The following is a 13167-nucleotide window of genomic DNA, read 5'->3' on the forward strand; positions in this document are numbered from 1 at the left end:
AAACTGTGATATATGTTAACCTTTCATTCAAATTTTTAAAATGTTGGCTGTGGGCAGTGCCAGCCAAATAACAGGAATAAACCAATAGGCCTGTGCTAATATTAGAATAGATTAGAATGCCCAATTAAGCCTGATTCACAAATAATTACTACATGCCTTCTGTATAAAAAAGTGACAACTCAAAATTGCACTAAACTGTGGAATCAGTGTGAAACTCAAGGAGTGCTGTGATCCGTTTGGTTTAACCAATTAAAAGTGAGCTAGGGGTGAAATCACTGTCATAGCTGAAATTCTAAAAAAAAAAAATGGCAACGGAAAAAAAATTGTTAGGGGAAAAAAAGTAAAATCTCTTGCACTCATGCTAATTGATGGTATTAAATAACTATCTGAAACAGCAGGTTCTCTTGTTTAATTTGACAACATCCATACACAATTTTCATCAACATGTCTAGACACATCATGTCTAACCCGAAAAGTGTGGTTGTAGCACTTCCAAACGTAGGCTAATTCCACTGGAGCAACAAATTCCACAAAATCAGTATAGACTTAAATTTGCTGCAAATGTTTTAGTTATTTGTTTGTTTGTTTGTTTTGAACAAGGGCAATACAGAATAGCATTACTTCAAATTTCATGCACCATAATTCTGTAAAGTTTTCAGCCTGGAGAGTGAGGGTGTTTTAGATGTTTCTGAGTATATTATGTTTCATGCATTAGGGTTAGGGCTATATTTGTTATTTTAATTGTTTTGAATTTTAAAAAGGTTTCCTTTTGAACTTCAATTGTTTAAAGTGAAATTAAGGTGATAATGGATTTTATATTGATTCTTTTGAATTTAATATGGTAATTAAATTAACCTGTTCATGTACAAAACCATTACAACTCAGCCCATTAATGGGGTAACAACAGTTTAGGTAGTCTATAAGTTAACAACTTTTAAACAACTCCCTGATCTTCCTTATTTTAGTTTGTCTGTCTATTATCAATACTTATCATCAGTTTGGTGATACAGCATTAAGATTTGGCAAAAACCATGTATAGACAGTGCCTCACATTTTTAAAAAGCTTTTTTATAAATTAAATATTTCATTTTAATGTTACACTAAATGTCCAAACACAGCAATAGTCTGTTCATATAAGATAAGCTGCTCCATCTAGTGGTTATTTCACAGCATTTATAGCTGGTTGTATAAAATGCCTGTAAGGTCGATCGATCGGTTGTTATCCTCCAAAGAAAGCTTTATTTCTTAAAGAAAAAAGAAAAATTATTTTAAAGAATTCTTGGTGCATAAAGCATTTAGTACCCTGTTCTTTTAAAACCAGTGTCATTAGCATTAAAATTGCACAGTGCATTGTGAGCAATGATTCCTATGTGCAACAATATGAACATAATGCTTTGCTCTGTAACTCCTATGAGGACATCAGGTGCAAGCAGACTAAAATCTATATTTGGCATGCTAATGATCAGATGCACCTTGTTAACCCATTTTAGCAACAAAACTTCAGTAAAGTGTAATATTTCTATGAGCGAGCGAGCGTTAATGAGATGTCATCTCTTGTGAAGCTCTATTACTCTCGACAGCTTATGATTTCTTATACAGCCAGTAGGCTAATCCTCATGGCTGAATTCTGGGTATCAGAGCGTATCCTCCGCATCAGGCGAAGATAATTGTTTCCCCATTGGCTCCCCTGAGTGAGACACAGCATCAGATGAAACCCCCTCATAATGAAAAGTCCCCTCCTTGCGTGTTGTTGGGTTTGAGTCACTTATCTGCCGTAAAAACACAAACAAGCCATCACCATATCGATTGGGAAACAGACTTAATGTTACTCAAACATTGACACAGCTGTATAGGCTACATTGGCAAAGCCCTAAAGTTTGAAGAATTATACATCCGAGACCATAATGTTTCATTAGATGCTAGCTTTTGAAGCAGTGACTCAAACCTCATGGCCACATGATGTCCTTTGATGGTTTATGCAGGGTTTAAGTCAAAACCTGCTTCCCACATTGAGTTCCTGTATTAACCATCCGTCTGCCTCTGTCTCCACTAGACCTGGCCTCTGTACCTCTACCTGTGGAAATCATATTTCACAAAAACTTCTGGAAGCTTGGATTTTGCCTGATAACATACTAGGTTATTTAAAGACTAAATCATAATTCAAAAGAGCATAATAAGCCAAACAAACTTTGATTTGATTTCAGAGCATGCTGCACTATAGTATCTTAAAGCTACAGAGTTTTGCACTTAAATCAGATAAATATGAATGCTCATGCATGTCTAAATATAGCCTGTATATTACTTTTCACCAACAACAACAAAACAGCATAGGCTACCTGATAGTTTTGCATTGTCTTTAATAAGCTGGCTACATTCTCCACGAACGACGCGGTTCTTATAAGTCACGCCGTTGTGAATTTCAGCATCAGTGTTGGTAAGCCACGTCGATTCGGTTTCTCTGGTCCAGCTCTCATTATATCGCGGTTCAATTGCGTCTGCTCGACTTCCACCGCAGCCCATTGAGAATTTGAGATAAGATGGAGCGATCGTTGATAATGGTGATGCAGAAGAGCGCGCGAGTGTGTGCTGTGGTCCCACGCACAGATGTGCCCTCGTGTTGTAGTTGTTTTTTTTTTTTTTTCATTTTTTTTTTTCTTAAACATTTACTTACAATACAAAATTGAAGAGCCACAAGCCAGAAAAAAAGCCAGAGGTTCCCCTCGTGTTGTAGTTGTCTAACTTGAGGTGAGATATGTTATCTCTTACGTCATCGAGGGCCGGCTACAGTTTTGTATGAGAGAGTGTAGTGGCGATTACGAAAACAAACTGACTACAAACGGATATAGCTAGTAGGCCTAGTGGCCAAAAGTAATATTCGGCCCAGAAAAATTTACATCATCACCATTTATTCAAATTATTAAAAATGTGTTAAAGATTTTGTAAGCAATTTGCGTAGTTGTGCTTGGAGTCAATTGTTTTAGTTGTCATTTTTGGACTAGGCTGTCATACAAAGAAAATATTGAACACATGCAAAAATAAGAGAGCAAACCAAGTTTAGGATTTTGTTCTTAGCTCATATTTAAAATATTTAAAATATATAAAATATTTTCTCATTATTGTTTAAATGAACGTGTAGTGTCATTATAAACAAATTCACAAATCAATCCCCTCCGGACAGAGGTGGACATGTAACAAAGTACATTTGGCCTTTGAGTGCTGTAGCCCTCAAGCCCTGTAGCCTACACTTTTTTAATAATCTAGCCTACTTTACTTGAGTATTATTTTTTTCTGGAAACTTTTTACTTTAACTTCACTACATTTGAAAGACAAATATCGTACCTTTTACTCCACTACATTTATGTCAAGGTCCTCCTTGAGTAGAAAGTTGTAAAGTCAGTCAGGGGATGATTTTGGTTGCAGGGGTTGCATTAGTCGGTTTGTCGTCAGAACCCAAATTTTAATATTCAACCACAATAGTGCAACCTCTGGCCAACGTTGGAGATTGACGTCAATATGACGTTGAATTCTGACATCAACCTGATTTTCATTTTCAACGCTGGGTTAAATGCGATTTTTGTCATTATTTTGGAGCACTCTAGCTTATAGATAACAGTAAGGCTAACATATTCATACTAAAAGTCAAATAATTTTCATAGAGACTTTAAATAGGGCACTATTTAAGGGAACAGCCATTTGGGTGTCCGAAACCATTGTGGACATTATTGAGTGCACTTGTTCAATCCCACATTCAATCCCACTAAACCTACTGGAACTCTTTTCTAGAAATAAATGTGATATTGATATGAGGGCATAGATTGATATGAGGGTATGGGGCGATTTCTGACACAACCAATATCTGATTTACGTGAATTATTATATAGTCTTCTCGACTAGATGTCATCCTTTTTTTTTTTACTGTAAATGTTTATGTTTTATATTATAAAACATACACATAAGATAAACAGAGGCCTTGAGTGAGTTCCAGAAGTCTGAGACCACTAGTAGAAGTGTTTTAAAATTTATTTTTTTCTTTTCTTTTTTTTTTACAAATTACAAATCAAAGTCAGTGTAGTGTAATAAAGTTTCTGACACTGTGTCAATATTTAATTCAGTAAGTGTGTGTGGTTCAGGTAAACCCTACTTTAGAACGACAAAATACCCCCACAATGATGTGAATATCTGAAATCCTTGTCGGGTAATTTTTTGCTTCCCATGAGGAAAACAACTAATAAATCATTGTAGTTAATCTTAGCGTGTGTGTGGGTGAAGGAAGAAGACAGTTCGGCGAACTTCGGACTCGTACTTTATTCAGAAAAAAAAAGAACAAATAAAAGGTGCGCTCGTGCGCCTTCACCGTATAGTGTTCCACTACAGCACATAAATAAGAAACACTCTGCCCGGTGTACCAGCTCTCGCTGTATGTCTCCAACTCTCAAGGTTCAGTCAAACGACCACTCTCCCCGATGTGAACTCAGTCCATTGTCAGCCAGTAGGCCGTGAGTGTTTGGTACGAGTCCCCAGTCCTTCTCTCTCCGTTCTCTCATTCCTGGCAGTTTATATGCGGTCTCCACACCAATCACTGCATTCAGACACAGGTGTTCATCATCTGCACTTGACCTACTTACTCGCCGCACAGCTCGCTGACTCGTCTCTCGCTACAGACTTCGCGAGACTGATGCAGAATTTTTTCTGTTATGGGGTTTAGGGGTCTGGTTAGGGGATAGAATATTTGTACAGTATAAAATCCTTATATCTACGGAATATCCCCATAAAAAATCAAAACCAAATAGTGTGTGTGTGTGATACGTGGATATACAAGAGTAGCTAATAGTGCATATAGTAATTTGAATATAGATTCTCCTCTGACCATAAAATAAAAGCATAATGATGTGCTATAATTTTATTGACTTTGATTGGTCTTGACATTCAGCATGTGATCATGTATTTCACCTTTTCCAACAAAAATACAAATACATTTAATCTCACAGTGGAAGCACAAACACAGACAAAAACAAACATAGTGGTTCTCAACAACACAATTAAACATAATCACTGCATTACCTGCAAATGCACAGAGTAAGCACCGACAGAAAGAAACCATGCACAACCATTATAGGCTCAGTAATGAGGAGTGTTCAATGTTGGACCGCACATGCCCTCTAAGGACAGATTTTAAAACCCCTGAAAATCCATCATTTGTAAACACATTAAACCAGCAACACAGATGATAAAACTCTGTGACTGCTTATTCAAAATAGTGATCGGCAGGCAGGAATGAAAAAGGAATGAGGCAGTGAGGGGAAGGTACTAGCAGAGAGGTTAAAAAGGTAACGATAGAAAAAACAAGAAGCGTTTCATAAATTATCAGAGTCAGTCTCGGTGAAGTAGAATTAAACGAAATTCTGTGAATAGAATTTGAATTCTATTTGAAGTCAAAGAGGTTGCAGTCTATCTTGTAGTAAACATATGGATAATACTCTTGCTGGCTGAGATTCAAACCCGGGATGTCCATAGATGCCTATAACACAACAAAAAAAGAACAAATCAGCTGTGATTTAGAAATATATTCAATTAGGTCTGTGGATCATGTAGAAAGTACACTAGCATTCAAAAGTTTGCAATAATTACAATCTTTAAATATGTTTTTTAAGTCTCTTATGCTCACCAGAGCTGCATTTATTTGATCAAAATGCAGTAAAACAGTAATATTGTGAGATATTACGATTTAAAATAATTGCCGTCGCAGGAATAAATGAAAATGTTTGTGAAAATGTCAATAAAAATGTTATGTTAAACTGTAATAAAATTACTTATTACTGTTTTGACTGTATTTTTTATCAACATAAATGCAGCCTTGGTGAGAATGAGAGAGTTCTTTGAAAAACCTAAAAAATACTAATTATTAGCGGTAGTGTAACTCACATCAATAACAGTAGCACTGCTGTCCAAGTGTTTGTAAAGGTCCTGCAGAACTTCTCTGAGTTTCTTTACATTCTTCTTGCCGGGCTGCAGCAACATGGCCTGGAAATTGACTGGCAGCCCATACCTGTTAAATACAAACATGGAGGTCATATATCTGACAATCTACATCTCCATATGAAACGGTTTTATACCCCACATTGTACCTCAAGACAGACTCTGTAAAAACCCGAAGTGCCTTGATGTGTATCCATGTGATGAAAGCCTCACTGAAGTTTACTTTAAGCCAACGTACCAAAGGACCCTGAGGTGCAGAAGCAGATTGACTATTGTTATCATTATTTATCTTTTCGTTTTCCTGTTACTTCAAATGAGGAGTAATCAAAGCTCTGGCCCTCTCAAGCTGGCTGTGATTTTGAGGTTCCTCATCCACATTATTGTGAAGGATTTTATAATGTTCAATAGTGAATAAAATGTAGACAGCTGCACGCATACAAACTGCTTTTTCTTGTCAGTGGAGAGGCGCGTCAGCTCCTCTTTGTCTGCTTTCATCTCCTCTTCATTGTACTGAAAGTCACGCACCACGAACCTGAAAGAAAATCAGTAGCGTCAGGTCAGCTTCCCTCTGATTCAATGAGCATCAAAAAACGACAGGCACTGATAACAGTCTTATAACAGTATTTCATACATAATCTGGGGATATATTAACATTGATTCTTGAAATATGACAAAACTGACAACAGACCTGAAAAAAATAAAAGTTTGTGTTCAAAAGCATGATTCAGGGTTTTAATATATAATTCTGATTATAAGTAGACACTACCGTTCAAAAGTCAGTAAAAAAATTTTTTATAGAGTTCAATACTTTTATTCAGCCAGGACGCATTAATTTGATAAAAAGTAACAGTAAAGACAATTATAATGTTACAAAAGATATCTATTTCAAATAAATCCTGCTCTTTTGAACTTCCTATTCATTAAAGAATCCTGAAAAATGTATCATGATTTCACACAACTGTTTTCAACATTGATAATAAAAAGAAATGTTTCTTGAGCAGCAAATAAGCATTAGAATGATTTCTGAAGGATCATGTGACTGAAGACTTGAGTAATGTTGCTAAAAATTCAGCTTTACCATCGCAGAAATAAATTACATTTTAAAATATATTAAAACCGCAAACCATTTTTTAAAATTGAAATAATATTTTTTTTATTTTTGAGCAACTAAATGCAGCCTTGGTGAGCATAAGAGACTTCTTTCAAAAACATTTAAGAATCTATATATATATATATTATTCAGAGAGTTCAGACACTCACTTGTTTTCTCGTGCTTTTTGTTTGAAGTCATCAATAGCCTTCCTGAAGAGTGTGACGCTAAACAACCCACTGTCGTGGTCTTCAAATAAAAGCCTAACAGAAGATGAAAACTCTGATTTAGGATCTATCACAGAGCAGCATTTCCCTGATTCAATGGGAGGCAACAATAAACTGCGAAGGACATATAAAGCACATGTGACGGTTGAACATTAAAAGCAGGAATCTCATTACAACAAAAGGTCTATAAAGCCACATTTTGATCTTTGGTCTACATTGTGATTTCTTTTAGAGTTGATTACTTCAGATGCGATTAATTGTGCACATAAAGGAGTAATAGTGTGAGGCCTTAGACAAGTAATTCATATAGGTTACAGAAAGTACATAATTCTATGCTTAGGCAATAGAATTTGAATTTGACCAAAGACTTTAGACATACAAAGACGGTGCACTTGGCACCCCTATGAATGGGAGAAAGTGCAACGAGCAATATGGCGGAATAAGTCCCACTTCTAAATAAAAAAAGTTAATCAGTGAACAGGTTTGGAGAACTTGATGGTTCCCCATTCAAAGAGATAGGAGCTGTACTTGAATGACTGAAATAGACCTTATTTACAGAAGAGCCATCTTTGATTTTTAAGAGGAATGACAGCGAGGCTGTAAGGGATAGAATTACATCTCTTTAGTGGGTTGTACTGTTATTTAATGTGTTTTTGGATTGTTCTGCTGACGAAACACTGCAAAAATATCTTTCCAAGAAATCTGAGTTGACAAAAAACTCCAGACAACACAAGCTGTGTAAAATTATAAGTGATCTAGGAGCTTTATACAGCTTTTTACAGAGGATACCACGATAACACGGTAAGTCTATCCCTCACACAGCCTCGCATATATATCTGTCATGGCACTGCACTGAGTAAGGTCTATGGCTGCCCAAGAGGTGTTTCAAAGATGGCCGTCAAGTGAAATGACTTGCTTTAAAGGGACTTTGATTTTACTCACTTTGTAGATCTTGGAACAACCATTTCAGAAAGAGATTCATATGCCTTCTGCCAGTCAGGATAACTTGTCCTTTTTGGGCCATAAAATGGACAAAAATAAGTTTTTTTAAATGTTTTTTGCAGTGATAACAATAGATATAATGAACGAAAGTTTGCACATTCTGAGTTAAAGGGATAGTTCACCCAAAAATGTTACTTCTGTCATCATTTATTCCCCCTTATGTCGTTCCCAACCTCGATTACTTTATTTATTCTGTGGAAGATCCTTTTTAAAATGTTCAGTTCCCATTGACTTCCATAACATTTTCGTCCACACTATGGACGTCAATGGGAAGCAAAACTCTTTTCTTAAAGGGACAGTTCACCCAAAAATGAAAATGTTGTCATCATTTACTCACCGAAAAGTTGTTCCAAACCCACATGAATTTCTTTCTTCTGCTGAACACAAAAGAAGATATTTTAAAGAATGTTGGCAACCAAACAGTTGATGGGCCTCATTGTCTTCCATAGTATAAAAAAGATACTATGGAAGTCAATGGCTACTGTCAACTGTCTGATTGCCAGAAGAACAGAAGAAAGAAACTCCTACTGGTTTGGAACAACTTGATAGTGAGTAAATCATGACAAAATGTGAATTTTTTTATGAACTATCCCTTTCACAAAATTTTTCAAAATATATTCTCTTATTTACTGCAAAAGAAAGAAAGTCACACAGGTTTGGAATGACATGAGGGTGACTAAATGAAATAATTTTTCAATTTTGGGTGGATAAACTATCCCTTTAATGCATTGAAGAAACATTTAAAAATTATTTACAAAGGAGCACAAATACTTAAGCTTGACTTACTTTGGAACAACTACAAGTAGAGTAGTAAGGTATTCAGAGTCTAGTATAAAATCATCCTTCTTGACTATATCACCCAAACTCCTGGTCAAAAGACTTCCCCTAGTGGACAAGACATGTTATTATTTGACGTCACTTCAAAATTATCTTTTTTTTTTTTATTTAATGCTTGAAGAAACATTAACAACAATTATCGTCATTGTCATAACATAATACAACAATACACCAGAGTCCTTCAGTCTTTCAGTCCAGATTAAGTTCCCTCAGTCTTTCAATCTTAAAAATGATTAATGCACACGTCCTGAAAGTGAAGCCAAAACATTTCTATCGCCCTCCTGGTGGCTGGCTGCAGTAATATTTTTTTCTTCCGAAGATGGTTTCTGTCATTTTAGTTAGTTCTTATCACGCTGACGTACATTCAAGTGTTTGTTTTTCCAATAAGTTTGGTTTTAGTTAGTTATTCAACGCTATAAAAACGGGATGTAACGTCATGATTGACAATTTGCGATTAAGTCTGCAGAAGCGGGATTGTGGGTGGGACCGTGATGCTGTGTGGCTCCACCCCAGAATCACTACCGCAGACTCGGGCTCTAAATGACGTAAACACCGTTTCTGGGATATTTTGGCTTCATTCTTCTACAGTGAAAGGAATTGGAGACATGTTGTCCATCTTTTTTTACAGTCTATGGAATAATGTCACACAGAATGTGAATTGAGTATGTAAAAGTCCTCCCACTTACACATTCTTCCTCTCCAGACTCTGTAGGTTCCCCTTTAAGCTATTATAAGCCGAAGCTTTAGCTTTAAGATCATTGTCAATCTGACTCACTTGCTATGAACAGAGAACCAAAACATGATGTTTAATGAAAGATCAATCTCTTTGTGCATTATGAAAAATGATTTCAACATGCCTCACCTTGGACATGATCTCTGAGATGTTCTTAAGCGACTGTTTGATGGGATACTTGGCCATATCCCACTGGAACCGTGTAACATATGTTACCAGATCAACTGTATGGAAATAATTATCGATTATAAATATTTATATAATACTTATATAATGTAATATAATCATATAAAATAAGGTTTATACGATATGTACAAGGACTTTCAAATACGACTGACTAGACTATGAGCGATTACATCATTTTTCTTTAACAAGATTTTAAATAGCCTAAATGTTAGTTTACCATTACTACCTATTAAATATCTGTATGTGATGTTGGTAGTAGTAGTTTACCATCAATATTGTGGTTAGTGTGTATTGAGGGTTGAGTTCACTTGCCTCCGTTGGCCAAAAGATTCTCCTGAACTTTATCTCGACTGTCTTCTAACACATCAGCCATGTACTGGGCCACTTTCCTCACTACACTGGAAAATTTAAAACAATATCAAAGCCCCAGGGTAAATGTACATAACTATATTTAGAGAACTATAATGTGACAGAAGCTATAAAATGCATGAAGTGAACTTGAAGGGAACTATGAGTTTGTTGTACCAAAGCCGTGTCAGTGATACTGAACAAATAATCAAATTAATCAATTTTGACACAAAAAACAATCTCTTGTAATAAGACAAATGCAGACATGAAACCTTTCTACGAAAGAGTCCAGCTTGGCCATATCATCTGACAGCCCTACAAGGACATCCAGAGTTCCCACCTGTTGAGAAACCCCTAATCTCATGAGACAAGAGGAGAGATACCAAATATGTGCCGTTAATGAACGTGGTTTGAAATAGAAAATAAGGAGTAATAAACCTTCAGTTCAGGCATGTTGAACTTGTGGTTAGTGGACAGGTTGCTGGTCTGGGCTGTGGCCATGTTCATCTTGTCCCATGTCTGCTGGCAGGTCTTCTCTCCAGGAGCAGAGATCAACCAAAACTCTGTCATCATGACTTCTTAAATGATAACGGAAAGGCTCATAAAAACATGTAGATTAATGCTGCCTTCACGTGCTATCGGGTAATTCCTACTTCCCACTTCTGTAGCCGTGATTACGAGCTTGTCGCATGAACATTTTGACTTGATGTCCATTTTTTTAAACTAGGAAACTAGTATTTACGATAATTCCGATAGCATGAAGACATCATAAATTCTGTTACCCGAGTCACAAAAATAGCTATCAAATAAAATACACAGCTCTCTTACAGATTTATCGTATGAGCAAATTCCCACTTCTCCATTCATTCCATAAAAATGGCCAGTCACGAGTCATACCGCAATAATACTACGCATGGCTCCATCAGATAGGCTAAATGTGTCCTGCTCGTGTATCTATTTAAAATTTAAATAATTTTTTTGAATCTTATGTTTACATTAACATGATATACGTATACGTGACTAACGTTATTTTTTAAAAAATCTGTAAATATTGTATGAGCAGCGTTTACGGCTGTCAGTCACGACTATGAAATTGAAATCATTTTCGGCGATACTTACCGATGATGTAGTACCTTTAGTATACTACAAAACAATCTCAAAAAATTGTAAATTGTTTTAATAAAGCATTGTTGAATACACAGTTAATTGAGTCGCTGTAAAAACCCTTCAGACCGCATCACACTTCCAGTCAGTCAGCTGATCTGAGCTGAGGAGGTTGTTTCATTCAGTTGGCAATGCGTTCAGAATGCGCAAAGTGGATTAAACTGAACGGTTACTAAACTTTATTTCCCCCCTTTGACCTCTTCAAATTGGCTAACAAACAAAATAAATCCAAACAGCATTTATAGCGAGATAATATATATATATATATATATATATATATATATATATATATATATATTATAAAAAAATAAATTAAAGTTAAAGGGAGTTAAGCAATAGGCTATGTATTTCAAATAATTTAGCTTTTTTCAGCTGTTTTAAGGATTGAAATTAAAAATCAAAATTTGTGTAAATAAAACTTAACTGCAATCTAAATATTATTACAAAAAACTTACAACTTCTTTGTTTTGCATAAAAACACCAAAATGAACAATTTGATCAAAAGCAGGTTGCTTTGCAACTAAATATTCTGTCCTAAAAGTACTTAATAAATACTTGTAGAAAAAAATATATATTTTTGACAAAATATAGGCCTAAACCTTACTCGGTTACTAAACTTTACAATATGTGAATTAACCTCTTTCAATTACCATTTAACATGACTGTGCAAATAATACAAAACTTTCTTCAGGAATTCAGGCTGCACAAAATAAATGTATTAAATGTTTATCACAATATATATATATATATATATATATATATATATATATATATATATATATATATATATATATAATGTTATTTGAGCAAAGTAGGCCTACACAGTATCCAAATGATCCACCTTTATGTTATACTCAGTTGATACAGGATAGTGTGCAAATTCAGTTCACTTGAACTGAATTTGCACACTATCCTGTACAATTTACTGTAAATAACATTATTTGCAGACAAAGTGTGAGGTTGAATATAAATTGAGCAACATATTTTGCAACGATTTACAGAAACAAAACAAAACCTTTAGTGTGGGCATGTGCACTCTAACAAGTTATTTGTCTCAAAATTAAGCTTTTTAGTCTGTTTGGGGAATTATCTAAAAAATAAAAGGCAAACAAATACAACCCAACATCTTAAAATATGACCTTTCACCCAGCTAATGGCTATGAAAACAATTGAACCTCGTGCTTTGTATGTTTATGTATCATTGTGTACGGATTTGTTATGACAGCTTTGCCAGCTGTAAACCTAATCATTATTGTTTTCTACATTATGAATCAGATGACATAACTGATGAAGGCAGTCTGTGTTGACAGAGAACACATTAAAGAGAACACCACATTTTGAACGGGTTTTACTGGTACTGGTGGTACAGTTGTATACAGTAGCCTATAACAACATACAATATGCTGGTTGTATAGAAAATATACAATATGAATCTAAAATAACAACAATGACTTCCATGGCTATATAAAGAAAATATACAATATGAATCTAAAATAACAACAATGACTTCCATGGCTATATAATGGCATAACTAAATAAAAAGGGAGGGGTGTATCAGAAAGCATTACCAGTGTATTAAGCTACATAAACAGAACCCACGTTGA

The 13167-nt window shown here is 35.2% G+C and overlaps 2 protein-coding genes across 3 annotated transcripts; both read right to left on the reverse strand.

The window, feature by feature from the left end:
- Window positions 1-392: 392 nt before the first annotated feature.
- LOC143702630 (uncharacterized) lies at window positions 393-2606 on the reverse strand. The gene is made up of 3 exons (XM_077196684.1): window positions 2337-2606; window positions 1946-2074; window positions 393-1769 (listed from the first exon to the last, which is right to left on the reverse strand). The coding sequence occupies exons 1-2, from the start codon at window positions 2518-2520 to the stop codon at window positions 1986-1988; spliced, it is 273 nt and encodes a 90-aa protein (XP_077052799.1). The 5' UTR covers window positions 2521-2606; the 3' UTR covers window positions 393-1769; window positions 1946-1985.
- A 2279-nt stretch (window positions 2607-4885) lies between these two features.
- Window positions 4886-11674, reverse strand: atp6v1c1b (ATPase H+ transporting V1 subunit C1b). Of its 2 annotated transcripts, none has more exons than XM_077196235.1 (13): window positions 11519-11674; window positions 10838-10977; window positions 10672-10739; window positions 10364-10449; window positions 9995-10089; window positions 9819-9910; window positions 9082-9180; window positions 8236-8304; window positions 7237-7329; window positions 6415-6508; window positions 6126-6223; window positions 5923-6046; window positions 4886-5518 (listed from the first exon to the last, which is right to left on the reverse strand). In XM_077196235.1, exons 2-13 carry the CDS (start codon window positions 10970-10972, stop codon window positions 5423-5425), a joined length of 1149 nt encoding a protein of 382 aa, XP_077052350.1. In that variant the 5' UTR covers window positions 10973-10977; window positions 11519-11674; the 3' UTR covers window positions 4886-5422. The 2 variants fall into 2 exon arrangements, with proteins under 2 accessions (XP_077052350.1, XP_077052351.1); XM_077196236.1 differs by having other exon boundaries at window positions 10838-10974; window positions 11519-11663.
- Window positions 11675-13167: the final 1493 nt, after the last annotated feature.

This window comes from Siphateles boraxobius, unplaced genomic scaffold (assembly GCF_051911475.1).
Source record: "Siphateles boraxobius isolate OS27281-9 unplaced genomic scaffold, OSU_SipBor_1 35, whole genome shotgun sequence".
In the NCBI taxonomy this organism is placed as follows: domain Eukaryota; kingdom Metazoa; phylum Chordata; class Actinopteri; order Cypriniformes; family Leuciscidae; genus Siphateles; species Siphateles boraxobius.